The sequence below is a fragment of the Capsicum annuum genome, chromosome 7, assembly GCF_002878395.1.
Source record: "Capsicum annuum cultivar UCD-10X-F1 chromosome 7, UCD10Xv1.1, whole genome shotgun sequence".
Lineage (NCBI taxonomy): Eukaryota > Viridiplantae > Streptophyta > Magnoliopsida > Solanales > Solanaceae > Capsicum > Capsicum annuum.
The window spans coordinates 159,779,778-159,800,198 of record NC_061117.1 but is presented as its reverse complement, the minus strand read 5'-3'; the positions used below and the strand labels follow the sequence as shown (position 1 = coordinate 159,800,198).

Sequence of the window (20,421 nt, the reverse complement as noted above, 5' to 3'; positions counted from 1 at the left end):
AGACTATGTAAATGAAAAATACCTCCAAGATTTTAGTATTTGATCACAAATAAGTTGATTTAACTGAAAAATTCTTCAAGAATTTCAGTATTTTTGGGCACAAGTACGTTGATTCAAGCGATTAGGTCATTTGATTATGATGAAAATGAAGAGAATGACAGGGTTAGATGGTTTTAGGGGTATTTGATTAAAGCAGGTTGGATTTATAAAAACGGGTCAAAAATTTAATTAAATATAAATTAGATCAGGTTAAGTAGGGAAAGATTTTTTAAATAACGTGGATCAATTAAAAAGCGCGTGGTCCTACAACACTAAGGCTTAACCTGGTTGGATGGATGAGGGGGTGAAAATAATACTCTTTGATGTTTTTAAGGGCGGTATATAAATGTCATTTAAGTTTAAGTGCTAAATGTTTCGTTTCCAACACAAATAATGGCTTTTTTATTACGTTATACTATTTCAGTCGATACATCCTTCTTTGTTATGTACAATGAATAATTTACAAAGAAATCAACATCTGTCTTTTTTTAATCTAGATAGACCTTCACTCATGTATCATAGTGTATGATCATTGACGAACATTTATCACTTATAAAATACTTTATTTTAATTTAAGTTAAAGTTGTGTCTATCTTCAACTGAGTTGCAATTACATCTACTAGCTTTATATTTTGCAGTTGCATCATACATAATTTCTACTACACCAAATTATTTTGGTCTCCCTATAAAAATAATAAATATAATATCATGATTGTTTATAGAATATAACATGAAGGAATGAAATTATTCAATAACCAACAATCATACACTATTATATTTTAAACAACAGTGGTTTTTTTTTTTTTTTTTTTTTGTGAATTTTCATCACATTTTTTCGAAAATTCAGAATTTAAACATTACATTATCAAAGACTAATACAAAAAACACTTAATGACTTTTTCACAGAATTTTTTTAAATAATCAATAATAAAATATTATATATTTTTTAAAAAAAATCAACGAAAAATATCAAATTGAGATATACCTATGGCATCTCATCTTCCTTCTGATGTATCATGATTGAATGCAAATTATCACAAGTTATATTATATGACACGTTTTTAAAAAAATTTACAAATTCAAGAACTTAATTTTCACTTATGCCTAAAACATATTTTTTTTTGAAGGATTATGATTAAAAAATCATATATTTTTGTTGGAAAAAAAAAACAAAAAGTTATTGAAGAAAATGAAGCAGAATAACGTTTGCTTTAAAAAGTGAAAAAAATCGATTAAAGAGAGATTTGGAGTGTGATTGATATCTATTATTAATAGTCATCTATTTTTAAGGAAAAGACAGAGAAAATACTCTATCACCACCTTGAACTATACGCGAAAAGGCTGACACACCCGAACTTTAGAAGGATCCTATTACCCCTGGATTATACGCGAAAAGGCTGACACACCCAAACTTTAGAAGGATCCTATTACCCCTAGATTCATTAAAACCGTATTTTTGACAACCTTAGTACCTACGTAGCACATACGTGGCACAACACACTGAAGGACCCACGTAGGCACACGTGTGTGCCACATAGACGTTAAGATTGTCAAAAATACAATTTTAATTAGTCCAAAAAGCAATAAGACCCTCCTAAAGTTCGAATATGTTTCAGCTTTTTCACATATAGTTCAAGATGATAATAAAACATTTTTCTGAAAAAATAATTAATTTTAGTTATATAAAATCTATATTTTCCTCATTTGAATTGGTCTTTATTTGATTATTTAGGAAAATGAAAATCCTTTCTTTAAATCTTTTTTAATAAAAATTGTTATAACTTGCAAACTTAAAAGATTTGTTATTACTTGCAAGACAATCTACTCTAGCATAGAAGCGAAGGAATTAACAAGAACAGAGTGTAACAGGTAGCAGTAAACTTTGAGCAAATTTAAACTCAGTATTACAAAGTTCAAGCTAAGCCACTTCTCACTGAAGTGCGAAAAAGAAGACAGAATGGGCAGATTATTGGCGGCATAATTGTAAATGCTGACTTTGCAGCTTCAGTAACTGTTTTGGGGAACAAAATCTTGTATGGATTTCCTGTCACTCAAATCATCCTTATAGCGAGGGAGCCCTTACAAGCGGTCAATTTGCCCAATTCATTTCATTAGAACTGATATTTCAAGGATAGTAACCAGTAAATGTAAACCCTCTTCCTACTATCTCACCAGCACAATACCATGCAAAACACTCCAAACCAAACAAAGCAGCAATTCCAGCATCTTCAACCTTCAACTCCTTCCTATTCTTCCACATTTGCTTGACCAAATCAAGTTCCATCCAAAATGCCTCATAACGGCCGGGAATGCTGTCGGACAGAAAAAGAAGTTTAACAAATGATCATGAACAATGTATCCAGTCTGTAATTGTAAAAATTTGTCATTTGCAGATGCACCATATGCTGCTATTTGAGGATTCAAACACTAATGTTAGATAGCAGATTAATCTCCAAGCACATAAATTTGATCATTGAGGCATCTACTAGAAGAAAACAATATCTCATATAGCTGCTGGATTTAAAGCTTAAAGCCAAATATAACAGCATATAACCTTTCCGCTCTCTATTTGATTGTATGAAAAGGTGCAAATAACAGGGCTTTCTACTGCATGCGAGCTAATAAGTCAGATAGAGCAAGATTCTATTACAAAGTATAGAAGGAAAATGATCCACCATGTTCTTTCAAGTTAAGAAAATTAATGACAGCACCAACTTTATCTTTATACTATACAACAACAACAACAACAAACCCAGTAGATTCCCACATCGTGGGGTCTGGGGAGGGAGGGTAGAGTGTACGCAGACCATACCACTACCTCTAACGAAGTAGAGAGGCTGTTTCCGATAGACTTTATCTTTATATTATAATTGCATAAAAATGACACTGCTCAGTATAATGCACAAAAGTTTTGCATATGGATTTCGTAACTAATGAAAACCAATCCTAGATGGGTTGACAAAATTCAGGACTATAGCTATTTAATTTTTTAGCGAAGACTATGTATATGTATAGCACACAGAAACAACTACAGCACAATCCAAGCTAGTTAGGTTGGCTATATGAATCACTTTCAGTGCCGCACACGTGTCGACACGACATGGGTGTGGGCGTGGGTGTGGGATATGTACCCGATCTGGTCAACTGATTTTGGGTACTTTGACCAAAATCGACTGGAAAAATCCGGACAGATTTAAGAAATTCTGTAATCAAAACAAAAGCTAAAGTGAAATTGAAAAAATGGAATACCTTGTATATAGAAATTTCTATGTTATTGCTTTACCTTTTAACTCCTTCCACGATTTTCTTCTTGAACAATATTCTCTCCTTAAGTTCTCATAATTTATGTTTTTATAACTCTATTCTTAGATATTTAAATTATTTTTCACAGCTTTTGAGAGCTTGTATGCAGGGTTACAGGGGAAAGGAGGGGAGAAAAAGTTGTTCCGACTCGCTAAGGCTAGGGAGAGGAAGGGTCGTGACCTCGATCAGGTGAGGTGCATTAAGGGGGAGGACGGTAGAGTGTTGGTGGAGGACGGCCACATAAAGAAGAGATGGCAGTCGTACTTTCATAGGCTCTTGAATGACGAGGGGGACAGAGCTATTGTGTTAGGGGAACTGGAGCACTCAGGGGAGTGTCGGGATTTTAGCTATTGTAGACGTTTTAAGGTAGACGAGGTTAGACAGGCAGTCCGCAGGATGCGAAGGGGTAGGGCGACGGGGCCGGATGAGATACCGGTGGAGTTTTGGAAGTTCGTTGGAGAGGCTGGTGTAAGGTGGTTGACTGCATTGTTCAATGAAATTTTCAGGACGGCAAAGATGCCCGAGGCGTGGAGGTGGAGTACCATGATCCCCCTCTATAAGAATAAGGGGGACATTCAGTGTTGCAATAACTATAGGGGGATTAAGTTACTGAGTCACTCTATGAAGATCTGGGAGAGAGTGGTCGAGGTGAGGCTGAGACGGATAGTGTCTATTTCGGAAAACCAGTTCGGATTTATGCCCGGCCACTCGACGACGGAGGCAATCCACCTGGTACGGAGGTTGGTGGAGCAGTATAGGGAGAGGAAGAAGGATCTGCACATGGTGTTCATCGACCTGGAAAAGGCGTACGACAAAGTCCCCAGGGAAGTGCTTTGGAGATGCTTGGAGGTGAGTGGAGTACCGCAGGCATATATCAGAGTAACTAAGGATATGTATGAGGGAGCGAAAACCCAGGTGAGGACGGCGGGAGGAGACTCAGAGCATTTCACTGTCCTGACAGGATTGCATCAGGGATCTACTCTTAGTCCCTTTTTGTTTGCGTTAGTAATGGATGTGTTGACGCGGCGTATCCAAGGGGAGGTGCCGTGGTGTATGCTTTTTGCAGACGATGTAGTCCTGATAGATGAGACTCGAGGGGGTGTGAATGACAAATTAGAGTTGTGGAGGCAAACTCTGGAGTCTAAAGGGTTCAGGGTGAGCAGAACCAAGACAGAGTATGTGGAATGTAAGTTTAATGACGTGAGGTGGGAGAATGAGGTAGTAGTGAGGCTAGAAGCACAGGAGGTAGGGAAGAGGGATAAGTTCAAGTATCTCGGGTCCGTGATCCAGAGTAACGATGAGATTGAAGAGGATGTCTCGCACCGTATTGGGGCGGGATGGATGAAGTGGAAACTCGCATCGGGGGTGCTGTGTGATAAGAAGGTGCCGCCCAAGCTTAAAGGCAAATTCTATAGGGTGGTAGTCCATCCGGCCTTGCTGTATGGAGCGGAGTGTTGGCCAGTTAAGAACTCCCACATCCAAAGAATGAAGGTGGCAGAAATGCGGATGTTGCGCTGGATGTGTGGACTGACCCGAGGGGATAGAGTTCGGAATGAGACTATCCGGGAGAAGGTTGGTGTGACTTCAGTGGAGTGTAAGATGCGGGAAGCACGATTGAGATGGTTCGGACACGTGAAGAGGAGGGGCATGGATGCCCCGGTCCGTAGGTGCGAGAGGCTAGCATTGGATGGTTTTAGACGGGGTAGGGGTAGACCGAAGAAGTACTGGGGTGAGGTGATTAGGCGGGACATGGAACAGTTACAGCTCACCGAGGACATGACCCTAGATAGGAAGGTCTGGAAGATGCGAATTACGGCAGAGGATTAGGGCCAGTTCGGGTCGCTAGTGTAGGGAATTAATTGGTGGGGGTGTATTCCTGTTATGATTCCGTATTCAATGTTCCGTGTTCCGTGTGCCATGTTTATTACGAATATGTGTGCTTTCCTCTGCTTTATATTCCTGCATTCCTGCTCTACTCTGTTTTATATTCCTTATGGGTGCCGTATCTATGTTATGTCATCTGCTTCTGTGCTGTACTATGTGTTTGTGTGATATCTCGTCACTTGAGCCGGGGGTCTTTCGGAAACAGCCTTTCTACTTCATCAGAGGTAGAGGTATGGACTGCGTACATCTTACCCCCCCCAGACCCCACTAAGTGGGAATACACTGGGTTTGTTGTTGTTGTTGTTGTTGTTTCACAGAGTCCCCGCACCCGTATCCATCCCTAGATCCATTTCCCCGAATCTTTAAATTGAGACCGTGAAGGATCTGACCTCTAGATCCGTACCCGTATCGACACCCCCATCCAAGTCCGAGCAACTTAGATCCTCACTATCCATGTCCCTTCATTTAGACATGTATGTGGTAAACCAAAACAAATTTATAATCCATCAGTGATTTAGAAGACACCCAAATTTCTATTATGCAACTAATTCATGTGAGGAAGGGTCACGACCCTTTAGTTCAGAAATCACTGTTACTGGTTTTCATATGCAAATTAAAACAACAAATCCAAGCAACTTCTTCCCTGCTACTTACAACAACTTGGCACCAAATTAAGTGTGAGAGAATATAACCTGGCAAGACGAGTGTAGAGTAACTGTTTGGACAGTTCGTTGCACTTTTCAACAGAGGGTGGCTCAACAATGTACTGCTTGTTCTGCTCCAGCAACTGTTTGTAGTAGGCAGTACCATGCTTGGCAACAAATTTTGAAGCTTGGCATGCCTGAGATTGCAGTTGTTGAATCTTGGACGCCATCGTTACCCAGAAATTTCCTATACACAGAAATAGAGGACGTCAAAATTAAACATCCAAAAATCTGACCAGTTAATTAGAGAAGAAACATACTCTTCATTGTTTTCTGCCAAATTTGAGAGCAACCAAAGAATATACAACATTTCCTAAGCTAAAAATTAGAGAAGAAATATACTCTTCATTGTTTTCTGCCAAATTCGAGAGCAACCAAAAAATATACAACAGTTCCTAAGCTAACTTTTTTTGGTTGAAACAGTAAAGTAAACTTTCATTAACAAAAGTAAACACTAATAAATTTAAGGATATATTTAACTTGCTGATAGAACAATAGATTCCTTCTCTTGTTTCTTTCTTTCCACATGCTCCACCAACTGCATGCTGGAATTGTCAGAATAATCTTTTGTACATCTATGTTCCTCTCACTGATCAAAAAATGAGCAGCTCCTCCGTTGTTCTTGGCATTGCCAAATGCAGGTTCATTATGTTCAGAATTAATCCCCATAGTTAAGCACTGACAGTGCATTGCAGGAAGAGACGGTTAGCTGTTTTCTTTAAGATGATAACATTAGAGATGGTTAGCAGTTTCTTCATCTTTTTTTTTTCACAGATAACATGTATTGTCTGCGCTTAAACCTATTTTCTTCAGTCTATCTTGTGTAGGCAAGCATTGTTAGCAAGAACCCACAAAAACCAACAACTTTGGTAGGGCTAAACATTTCCAAATCTGCTTAAATGGCCACGGGGCTTTCAGCCTACCTTCCTCCAGAAGTGTCATTGCAAGATTTGACTGAACTTCCCTTTCTTATCTTTTTTCAAATCAGTTCATAATGTTCACTCCAAAAGTGCACTGCATGTCTCTAAGACCTAATAAACCCAAAAGTCTGATGAATTCTATGTTCAAGAAAGTACTACTTTCTACACTGGGCTATCAACTAATCTCCCTCTAATTATGTTGTATAAGATAGGGAACTAATATTTGAGTGGTGTGTTACCAAGCCAATAAACTGGCAGCCCGGTGCACTAAAGCTCACTCTATGCGGGTGGGGGTGGGGAACCACAAGCCAACTGTCATGCCAAATTCTTATTTTCCTCCCTCTCCCACCCTATAGGAAATTCTTTCAACAAATATGACAGAAACCTTCTGCAATCTTTATAATTCAACCTCTGATGGTCCAAACTTCTTTGAGCACCATTGATTTTACGTTCCAATTTCTCCAGGATTACCTTTTACAAAGGACTTCTTCTTAAATAATCTCCATATACATTGCATAAGCAAGTTAATAATATTTATTGGAGTTTAATTCCTATAAGGAAATGGGGAGATGAAATATTAAACTTCCAATAGTTTGGCGTTGTTGGATGGGAAATAAAGCACCATACTTCTCATTTTGAAGGGTTTAAGGATTTAACACTGATAAGGCATTAAACTCATCAAAGAGAGAAATAAAAACTCCTACAACCCCCCCTCATATTTACACCCCAACCGAATACAATACTCTCTTAATTCCAATTTATGTGAAAAGTTGTTAATATGACACGGAGTTTAAGAAAGAAAGACTTTTGGAATAGTGGTATTAAGCATTTGTTTCGTATTAGTTGGCCTTCTTTCTAAAATATTTGTTTCAATTTAATTGTCCAAGTTCTAAAATCAAGAGTATTTTATACATATGTTTTCCATTTTACCCTTGATAGGAATACCAAATACATCCACAGTTTTCAAAATTATTGAATGAAGCATAAATGATCTCAATTCTCAAAATCAAAATTAAATGATTATTACTAGTTTCAATTATAAATACTCAATGTTCTAAACGTAATGCATGGGATGCAGAAATATGTACCAAATTTCAATGTTTAATCATTGCATTGATTATTGCACTTTAAAAGGCATACAATAGTAAATATGTAAAATGTATCTCTATTTATTGATTTCTTAATGGATGTGCCAAGCCCATAGGGGGCCAACTAATACGAAACGGAGGGAGTAATATTTGTGTGGTTATCTGAAGCTTGTGATCTTAAACATGCCATAACTTTTGTATGGCTATAAAAGCTTCAGATTAGTAGTAAAATGGGAAGTTTAAATTAAATTATTTCCAAATTCAGAAAAGGGATCATTCTCTTTTAATCAGCATAAAAAGGAAATAGATTCACATAAATTGAAAAAGATGGGAGTATATGGGATATAAACCAAACATTTATACCGCAAATCACAATCTAGTTGGGTCAGCTATATGGAATAAACCTGGTACACACTCACTTACACAGAAAACCAACAAGAAGCTCAGTCAGCCAAGAAAATATGATCAAATGGAGCTTCAGTTTGACTTCTAACATAATTACGACTAAAAAGTGATGCTCTCTGAATGTGCTTAGAGTAAGAACTGGGGTTGAGTCTGCCTCCACCACCCCCAGAATAATTTCTTCTTTCCATACTGTCCAACGCCAATCATAATCCGTAAAAATTTGAAACTACTCAATCCACCAATTAACATTCCCATCCATTAAGCTACAAAATACAATCATGCCTATTCAAATGCACCAAAGAAGAATCAACATCGTTAATGGTCTGCCAGAAAATCAACAAGCAATTTCCCTCAAGTAAAAATCAAACGTGTTCCTCGATAGTTATTGTTCTAATCTAGAGATCAGAAAAGAACCCTATCACCCACCACAAAATCACAACAAGCAAAAGCACACCCCACCCCCACCCCCACCCCAAAAAAAAGTTAAATCTCCTTGACACATACGATATGCTTATCAAAAAATATTATGGAACGAGATCGGAGAGAAATATGACCGCCGAATAGATAACCGATGATAAAAATTTATGGAACGAACGAAATCGAATCGGAAGAAGAAAGAATAGACAAGGAACTCAAAGTTGCACCTTTAGGTCTGTCTGCCTACGGATTGATGTGCCAGGAAGATGATAGGCGAGGTTTTGTTTCTCTCGGCGATGGCTGCGCCACTTGGGTCTTTTGAGGAGAAACTTCTGCTAGTTTGCACCACAAAATGACCTGATAATCATCAGAGGTGCCCTCAGTTTTGCTTTACTTCTCTTTTTCCTTCTCTTACCCTTTGATCGTCTCAAATAAGTTATGATGGAATTAATCATGATGAAATTATTTTTTATTGAGTATTTAATTTATTGTATTTAAAGTAATATATATGATATAATTTAAAAGAATAAATTAATTAATTATTAAAATATTTTTTATCTTATTTAACTTCTTTTTTACTATATATATATTTCTTTCAAGTTTTAAATATTTATTCTTAAAAATAAAATTTTTATCTTATTTAACTTAGTTTTTTATGTGTGTACATTTTTATGATTATATCGTGTGTATTTTAAAAATAAAATTTTCATCTTATTAAACTTTAATTTTTTTGCATGTGTCTTCCCATATTATGTCTTGTGTGTTTAAAAAAAAAAATTTACTAGAAATCTTACTTGGTTTGAAATAAAAACTTCCAACTTAAGTTTTTTAAAGTAAAAGAAAATTTGTTGTTTATGTCACTTCATTTAAACACATATCACTCATATAATATAGAATATTAAAATTCATTTTAATTGATATATACAATATCAATTTTCAAGTGATTAAAAAACTATTTAATTTAAAATATGTAATTGAACAATGAAGTCGATTGTGAAACGATAATGTGAACTAAAATTAGGCAACTCTTTTGTAGTTGCTAAAATATTTTACAGATTACCAGTGAATGGTAATTATTATTATTATAAAATCTACTTACTTTAATTAATCTTTTCATTGCGTAGTAAGAACTTTTTGTGTTATCAATTCACAAAAATAACACTTGGAAGGAAAAAATTGATGTTGAATTCCGTTTTTCTATGCTAAAAAAATCATAATACCTACATTTTGTCGGATATATAAAAAATTATAGTACCTAGTTTTGATCCTTATTATGTATGAATCTAGCATATTTTGATTTTTAATTTGTTAATTGTGTATTTTGATCCTTTATATAAGAAAATAGCGTATAAGTTTATAAAATTCACAAGTAATGGAATGAAAAGAAAATACAAAGTTCAATTAATAAGAGGTTAATTTTTCTTAGTCATATATTTCCGTTGTTCCAAAATAAGATATTTTAGTCTTTTTAATTTGTCATAAATAGCATGTTTAGATAATCAAGTAGATATCAATAATATTTTTTCAATTGCAAAAGTAATAATTAGAGATTGAAGAACTAAGAGGAGAGAAGAAGATTGGAGAAATGTGTTTGTAATGGATTTGGGGGTAATTTTGTCATTTTATAGTTTTATCCCAAGTATAAATTATGATGGAATTGTTATCCTACCAAATTTGGGAATAACTTATTTCGGTACTATTTATTAGTCACGGGATAAATTATTCCGAATATTAGCAACCAAACATTTTATCCTGGAACTATTATTTTATCCTGAGATTATTTACTCTAGTACCTCACACCAAACGACCCCTAAAACTCACAAAATTGTCTTTTCATTGGGGAAAAATTGTCTCTCAATTATTGAAAATTGAAAATAAAATAAAAGTATGAAGTATTTTATATTTGGTTCTAAAATATCATTAAACTAATTAAAATTTATTTATACTACGTGTTTTATATGGGTAAACAACATAAATCCCAACACTTTGCTATCTAATTCCTCTCTCTCTCAACTTTTATATTAATTACATGATATCCCGGATATGATACATTATTTTACCTCCCATACATAAGCTTATGATACATTACTAACCAATTAATTGGAGATAAAAAAAGGAAAAAAATTAAAAGTGTCTACAATTGAGGAATTAACACACTCAATTTAAGATTCTTTTCATTTAACTACATACAATCCTCAACAACTTCATTATTTGAAATTTGAATAATCAAATCAATCTTCATTTATCATAATCTTCCAAAACTAATTTCTTCTCCAATCGTTCATTCCTTGCGTTCAGAAAAAAATTAAACATACTATAAGAATCAGATGTATCAAACGAATTTCATATCACACACACACACACACCCACACACACACACACATATATATATATAGCTTTCTATGTATCAGAAAAATAAATTTAAAACTTAATTTCTTTATATTTATGTATCAGAATAAAGAAATATATATTGAATGTATCATAAATCATTGATTACCACTATTAGAAATAATTTTATGTATCAGAATGCATGTAATATCTCTGTCAAAAAATATTTATGTATCAGAAAGTTATTTAATACTTAATTTCTTTATATTTATGTATCAGAATAAGAAATATATATTGAATGTGTCAGAAATCATTCATTACCACTGTCAGAAATAGTTTTATGTATCAGAATGCATGTAATATCTCTATCCAAAAAAATATCTATGTATCATAAATAATATTTACAGTTCTGTTTGTTTAATTGAACATTATGATACATAAATAGAATGTATATGGATGAAATTTATCAATCTGATACATAAAAATCATACCTTTAATATGAATCTCTTTTCGCAACTTTGTTTTTCTCTTTGCAACATCAACAACAGACTTATGAAGAAATACGTTAATGGAAGTTCTTTGTGAAATTTTTCTGGCGGTCAATGGCCATAACACAACTTTTTTTTTTTTGGAATTTTGTCGATGAAAGTTAACATAAATATACATCCCAATCAAATTAGTAGCGAAATTCAAAATTATAATAAGTTGAATAATGACGAACATTTTTTTATTTTTGAAGTCGACTGACAATCTGAATGGATTTGGTAGGTTTTCTTGAAGCCACTTGAGATTTGAGAGAAAGAAACACATAAGCAATAGCAACTTTGGCATATAATACTATTGGTTCGCCTAATTTAAAATATTTGCCTAATATTATTCATAATGATTAATGATTTAATAGCATGTTTTCTAAGGAAAACAGAATTTTTCTTATCTGCAACAATGTCAACGTGATTTTAAGGCTTAAAAATAGGAGTTGTGTGTTATGTATCAGATAAAAAACTTGTTTAGAGATTTAGAAGGGATTTTTATGATTAGTTTAGTAGGATGAGATTTTAAGTAATATAGGATACTTAAGGTGTTGGTTTATGTAATTTATCCATTTTATATTTGGTCCTAAAGTATCACTGAACTAATCAAAATCTATTTATACTACGTATTTTATATTTGGTCCTAAAATATCACTAAACTAATCGAACTCTATTTATACTACATTAGAAGTGGAAAGCTCTTGAGATAAAAATTAAATTACTAAAATATCCTTCTTGATTATTACCCTAACTAATTTTTTTAAAGAAAAGAAACCATGTTCATAAAGAGACACAACGATTCGTCTACTCCTATGGAGAGTTACATTCAGTGAACATGTACAAATAGCCAACCTAATATTTCATCACGAGTCACAACGTTTCATTTTGCATACCTTTGTTTTTTTTTACTAAAATTTACATATATACACTTACTAAAAATTACCTAATTACATTATATATCAATTTGCTAAAATATTTACACATATCCCAAATTATTTACATAAATCCCTTTACTTTCAAATTTCTCTATCTTAAACATTATACATCTCACAATTTCAATATCTCTTTCGTAATTTACTCCCCCGTATGCTCCCACATAAATTCCTTTACTTTTAACTTTTCCTCTTTTAATCATTACACATGTGAAACACTGGTTTTAACAAAAAAAAGTAGTACAATATTTTTGAGTTATTCTTCTTCCTTCTCTGTACAACTATTTCTTGAAAATATTTATTTTTATGTGGTAAAGTTGAGATCTTTACTAAGATTTGGTGTTGGTTTTTCATATGGGGTTTATTCTGTTATTAAAATAATTGTGTTTGATCTTTGGATTTGATGTAAATATTTGAGCTTTTGCTTCAAGATTGGATTTTTATGTATTTTTTCTGTTCTTGATTTTGTTGAATATGGTTTTTATTTTTTTTCACTTTTGTTGAATTAGTCATATAGTTACGTAAGTTACATTAATTTGATATTTTAGATCTAGGAAAGTATGCTAAATTCTTGGATCTTTTTTTGATGATTGATGTGTTTTTGCAGATTTGGTTGAACTCCACTTTTTTATTATTTTGTGTTATTTCAGTTCTGGAAATGTTTAGTTAGATTTACTTGTTTACCTATTTGCAAGCTCATGTAATTAGATAGATTTTAATAGATTCTGCTCCGAATATTGGAAGAAGATAGAATAATTTGTGGATTTTGTGTATTAATTGCTTAGTCCTGCTTTATTTTTTGGTGTGATTGATTTGCTTTAAGATGATGATATTTGAGGAAATGGGGTTCTGTGGTGATCTTGATTTCTTCCCTGCTCCGCTAAAGAAAGTGGAAGTGGAAATGGTTGCCCCACAAAATCAGATTGAACCGAATTATGTGGTGGATGATGATTATAGTGATGAGGAGATTGATGTCGATGAGCCTAACTTTGATGTTCATGATCAATTCTATTTGCTGAGCTTATATTCTATGGTAATTTGTTCTTTGATGTTTTGAAGAAGTGTTTGTTCTAAAGTTGGTTTGTTTGTTGTTGTTCCTGCAAAATATACGAATGTATAATGTTTTATTATACATGCTTGTCAGTGTATAATGTTCTTTGAGGTTTTGAAGAAGTGTTTGTTCTAAATTTTCAGTATTACATTTGCTTCCTTTTTGTATAATATGTTAGCATACATTAAAACCGATATATAATATGAAACTGTGTCATTCCAGTTAACTTACAAATGTATAATATGTTGTTATACATTCAAATCATTGTATAATGAAAACTGTGTCAATCCAGTAAACATTCGAATGTATAATATTTGATTATACATTCGTCTATGTGTATAATGAAAACTGCCGCAATGACAGAAATTGCATTTTGTGCTGCTTTTATTATTTTTAACATTTTTGTTTAATCCATTGACTCAGTTTAAAAAAAATTATGCAGCTATGTACTGATTTGTCATAACAAATACTGCAAGTGGGTGTTGAGAGCGTCTTCTATGAATGAATATGAAATTGATGCTTATATGAGAAGTGGGTGTTGAAGGCGTCTTATCCTTATTCATACTCCTTAGACATATATTGTGGGTGTGTATATACTATGTAATTTGGCAACTATTATAGTAAATAGTTGTTCAAACGTAATGTGTATTACACAATTATACATTAAACTTTCATATTTATATAATGTATGATATACTATTATACTTTATTAACATGCATGATGTTTTACAGACAACAATGACTTTTAACTAACTACATGTATTATTTTTTGTTTAAACAACATAAGAAATGACAGACTTATGTAACATAATTCGTGATAATTTAAGTTGCCTTTTTCATTTTGTTTTATGTGTATGGTTATAGATTATACTTTCGTGTAAATGTATGATACGTTCACAATGTATTTAATATAAAAAATATATTAAAAGTATGTTAATAATGTATGATATAGTGTTATAGTTTATAAATATGTATGATGTTAAATATTTTCTTTATTTTTTATTAAGTCATGAACGCTTAACAACATGTATGATGTTATGTAATACATATGTTTTAATGTATGAGACACTTTTTCAATGTATTATTAACTTATAACATAATTTACCTACTGTTAAAAATTCAATATGTTGATATACAGTAACACATTATTTTGTAATTTAGTTTTATACGTATTATATAATAAAATGTAAGGCAAACTCAATTAACTACCAAACTATATTAGTAACATTACAATATAGTGTAAGTAATTGCACAATATTTCTTCAAACGTTATATATGTATAATAAGAATAAGAACATCCATAAAATGTGAACTAACATCCAAAAAGTAACATTGTAACCGTTTAATATCAACTACAAAATCAAGAATTAGTTGTTTCAATACCAAATATTATAAAAAAAAATGCTACTCTAAAGTAACAAGTGCACTTTCATCAATTGTTTGGAGATAACTATTCCACGGCCGATGAGGATCCTCATTATCACTTGTGTACCCACTTGCAGTCTTTGTTACGACAAATCAGTACATAGCTGCATAATTTTTTTAAAATTGAGTTAATGGATTAAACAAACATATTAAAAATAATAAAACTAGAACAAAATGCAATTTCTGTCATTGCGGCAGTTTTTATTACACACATAGACGAATGTATAATCAAATATTATACATTCGAATGTTTACTGGATTGGCACAGTTTTCATTATATAATGATTTGAATGTATAACAACATATTATACATTCGTAAGTTAACTGGAATGGTACATTTTTATTTCAAAATCCACAGATTATTATTCTATCTTCTTCCAATAATCAGAGTAGAATCTATTGAAATCTATCCAATTACATAAGCCTGCAAATAGGTAAACAAGTAAATCTAACTAAACATTTCCAAAACTGAAATAACACAAAATAATAAACAAGTGGAGTTCAATCAAATCTGCAAGAACACACCAATCATCAAAAGAAGCATAAATGTGCACAAATGAGAAAGAGTCTAAGATTTTCTTAGGCATCCCACTTTCTTTGAAGCTCAACAAAAAACCTGTACAAGTTATTTTCCACAAAAATCCAAGAATCTGGTATAATTTTTCAGATCTAAAATATCAAAAAATACAAAGCGGAAAATTAACCAATCCACAAAATTGTTTCTTCAACTCAGTAAACCCTCACTCCATTGTTATTTCTTATGACAATTGGAGAAGAATTTCCTTCAACCACATACTTAACTTCTTTTTGTTTTTTATACTTTGTTGATATCCAATTCCATGGCGATCGTAGAAACCAATATCAAGAAAGTAATAGCTTCCAAAACAATTATTGCATCACTTTTGTATGACTCATAACTTATTTTTGACTCCCAAATTTCAGCATGTCGCAGTAATATGGGGATATTCATATTGATTTAAGTAGTACTGAAAAATGTATGTAGAAGAAATTTATTGCTTTTTCCTTTCCAAATCCTGAATCCAAGATTACGAAAAAAAAAAATTAAACTTTCAAAAAAAATTTGAAATTCAATATCAAGATACTACTTTTATCCAGAAAAGAGTTAAAGTTGCCCAGTTATTGCCTTGAGGAACTTTAAAATAAGTAATTATTTCAATTACCTTAAATTTAGGATTAGTTGTTACATCATACATTCGATCAAAATGTATAATATGTGACCGAATGTATGAGTAAGTTTGCAAAAATAGGGAGAGAGAAAATAAGAAGGAATTTTGTGTAATTATTTTCATTGTCTAGGAGATTTATGTTGTTTACACTTTTTTATGATCTCTTTTCAGTATATTATATTTCCATAAATTCTTCCACTAGCATAATTTGATTTTATCTATAATTAATGACCAATTTAACTACCATAAAGTTAAAAAATATTTGCGTTCATTACATAAGCAAAACCCTTCATTGTTAGTCCCCAAAAGATCAATGAATTTTTTCTTAAATAGTTAAACTCCAAAAAGAAAACGTGTATTTTTTTTTTGGTTAAAGCGTGTGTTTAATTGAGTGTATGCAATGTATAATTTTTTTACCAAGAAACGGCAACACTTGATATTTAACAAAATTCAATGAAACATCTGAATGTTGATTTGTCGAATCATAATTTAAATGAAGAAATTATGAAAGAAAAAAGTAAATCGATATCAACCAGTGGCCAACGATGTCATATATGTCACTCTCAGCAAAGAGTTGAAGGAGAGTAAACTAACTTTGATATAGGTTTTGCACTACTGATCCGTTGGAAGAAAATTTTGCATTTATGGTGTTCATACTTCTGTTTAGAAGATACTACTTATGAGTCATGAGTAAATAATTCTTTATTCTGTGTTTCTTTTACTTCATTCACATTTACTTTTGGCAAAGGTTGTTCGTCTTGCTTCTTTCTTTTTCATTTTTTTTTCTTTTTAGTTGTACCTACAAGAACACTATTTGGTACTATCTTTACTTTCCATTGATTGATGTTTAATCAAACATAAAGCAATATTTTACTCGTATATATTGTAAATAATTTATTTAAATTTATATGTATTTCCCCTATCCAACAATACTTATGCACTATTAACTTAACATACACCAAAAAAAAAAAAAAGAAACTTAACATACACCTTAAGAAATTACAAATAATAGTGTAAGTTTACCTTATCAATTTTTGAATATAATAAATTTAATGAGTTGAGAAATGCATTGGATAATAAATTGTATTTAATATTAAAAGTAAAATGGACACAAACTGAAAAATGATCCATTGAGTTTCCAAAATATACAATAGTATTGGACATCTATTTTTAGTAACATAAATAAGTAAAGATAAACAAAGTGATCTTGGTCGCAGACATGCTTGGCATTTTAGTGGAAGTTAATGCCCCAACAAACAAGAGATCATACAATAATCCATATTGTGGTCAATCACATAACTAATATTTTTCTTTCATGTATCAAATACTTTTACTCAAAAAATTTTAATAATATCATATCATTATACATAACTAACACACGTGCATCGCAGGTGTAGAAAAATTAGTAAGATAAAAAAAGCTTTTTCCATTAGCAAATTAACCTAATTATATCTCTATAAAAATTAGTAAGATAAAAAGCTTTTGCCATTAGAAAATTAACCTAATTATGTCTCTATAACGTTATTGAACCTCTAGGTCTTATGTATATTCTTATAAAACTTATTTACACTTTTTTTTAAAGAGAACTAAAACATCAAGTAACTAGTCTAAAATTGAGCGATGAATATAAGACCTTAATAACATCTTTTGCAGTATGTGAAAAATTGGTAGAAAACAATTGTGAATGTCATTCAAAGAGAAACTCTTGACGAAAAGTTAAGTTGGCTATCAACTATCGAATTAGCCTCCATATAAATATGGGTAATAGAGACTATCCAGTTCTTAATCGATCGAGAGAAAATAATAAGAAACGACAGTAACATCTTTTTTTTCTGCCAACTAGAAGGTGAACTCCTATTAGAGGTATGATAAAGATTCAAACAGTTATTAATGCCTTCAAATCATAGGATTAATGAGGTTAAAATACTTGAATCATTCTACTTTGCATTGGATTCAACAAATCAGTTAATAACTAACTTGGTGGTATAAGAGTGTTTGAAGGATATCACATTAGCGTCAGCAGCTAATTTTTTAGACAACATAACAGAACATGAAAGCAGTTGGAACTTATAAGTTCAGAAAATTAATGATAGAAATTAAGGAGGTAAAGACGAATGGAAGAAATGCAAGTGTAGTAGAGATTTCTATAAGATAAGTCACTCCAATGAAGCTGAATAATAACATCGAATTCGTTGTGTTGCAATGTTAAATTAAGCTCTTGTTGCAAGGCAACTCAATTTTACTATTTTATTTCAATTTTATTTTTTTATTATTTTTTGCCATTGATCTTGTTTTTGTAAAAATATGAGAAGAAAAGTAAATAATAGTCTGGATACAAGAATGAGGACTATAATTAAAAATAACCAATGGGTATCACACAAATAACTAATATTTGGAATCATGTATGAGTATTCCCAGATCACTAGCATTATTGCTTTTTGGTATTTGGCTATTTAGGGAGTTCCTCATACCGTAATATTATATTGTTGCACTAAGAATAATGCAAATTATTAAATATGTGTGTGTGGTCGGGGGGGGGGGGGGGGGAGAAACCTGAATGCTTTTATGTTCTATTTGTAGTATTATTAGTTATCTTTGTTAGAATGATATTTTTTATTTTGTTTTTGATTCTTTTCTGAGGGGGTCTTTTGGATCGTATGCCATAATTTGTTTTATAGCTTAAGAAGAAAAAGAGAAGAGTCCCAAATGCCTTAAATAATCTAGGGGCTTAATCTAGATATGGTAAAACTACTTTAGGTAGCTCTTTTAAAATCAGCGTGTACAAAAGGTAGACATATTCTAGTACAGGCAAGATCTAAGATTGAATTCAGATGAATAGAAATTGCTCAAAACTATTTTTTTAAATTAATTTGTATTTTTAGGTAGAGAGTTGATAGTGAGCTAATTTTATCATTTATATATCACTATGTGGCAATTAGTTTTTTTTACATATTCCATGTATATATGATCTTAGCATATTTATGCTCCTAAAGGTCATTATCTATGTACGTTTAGCTTAGTTTTAAGGACTTCTTGATGTGCTTAATGAGATATTAAGGGTGTAATTATGCATTTATGTGTTTAAAAACATATTTAGAGTTTTTAAGATTTAATTAAAACAAGTTAAGAATCAAAATGATCACTTAGATTTAGATGAGAAAACTTGTTGTGCTAGCTTGAGCTATACTTGGTTCTAGTGTACTTTGATGAACTCTATTGTATTGTATGAACTAATGATTATTATTTGATGTTGTACGAGACTATTTAAGGGGTTTTGAAAGCTAATTTAAGCCTACAAAAAAGTCCGAATAAGTGGGGAAATAAGTATTAAATGCACGACAAGAGAGGATCCAAACAGAGCGAAATCTCTCACATGGGAGCACCCCTTACACTGCATACCCCAAAGCAGGCTACAAGGGGTGTACCATGACCCCTAGAGATATACCTTACTACCTTGTACTATCTTTGGGTGTGATTCATTACCACAAACACGATCTTGACGCTTCGTGGCGCGACACCACTCCCAGGGCGTCCAAATGTCGATTTAAGCCTTTTAAGTAAGGGGCAAAGTTGTCAATGCAGATATTTCATGTTGGGATATCCATGGATGACCTAAACACTATAAAAGGAGAACCTATTCATAATTTATCCCATATTTGGATCAACACACAAATTAGAGAGGAAACAAGGCATCAAGGGGCTCAAACTATGGTTCTTTGCTCTTTAACTTTACTTTTACTTACTTGTAGTTTTGATTTATGAACTCATCTATGTTGATTATTTTTAACAATATGAGTGGCTAAAAATCATCATTATAGGTTAGGCTACAAACATGATCGTATAATTATTGTTTAAAGTTAATTTATATGTTTATCAAGTATGTGATTATTCTTACATTCTTGTTTTACTATTCTAAAGCATCATGAACTTTCGGATAAATCTAGGCCCCAAAACAAATTGACCAAAGGAGTAGAGGATGAAATAAAAAATATAAAGAGTGTGGATTAAGTCTTTAATCATTAGATACTAATTGTTAGAGGATGATTTGCTGTTAGGATAGAGATATACATAAATGTTCCACTTAGTTAAGAAATAAGAAATAGCTTAATGCACCCAAATTAGAGACTCTTACCTCATGAAATGATGCAGTTGTGAGATTAATTTTGGTAGATGACTTAGAGGATGGTCATTCTCAAGTTATAATATCA

General features: G+C 32.1%; 1 protein-coding gene across 1 annotated transcript; it reads right to left on the bottom strand.

Moving 5' to 3' along the window:
- Positions 1-1,902: 1,902 nt before the first annotated feature.
- On the bottom strand, positions 1,903-9,218 carry LOC107877983. Its single transcript, XM_016724817.2, has 3 exons — positions 8,988-9,218; positions 5,919-6,117; positions 1,903-2,351 (listed from the first exon to the last, which is right to left on the bottom strand). The coding sequence occupies exons 2-3, from the start codon at positions 6,098-6,100 to the stop codon at positions 2,165-2,167; spliced, it is 369 nt and encodes a 122-aa protein (XP_016580303.1). The 5' UTR covers positions 6,101-6,117; positions 8,988-9,218; the 3' UTR covers positions 1,903-2,164.
- Positions 9,219-20,421: the final 11,203 nt, after the last annotated feature.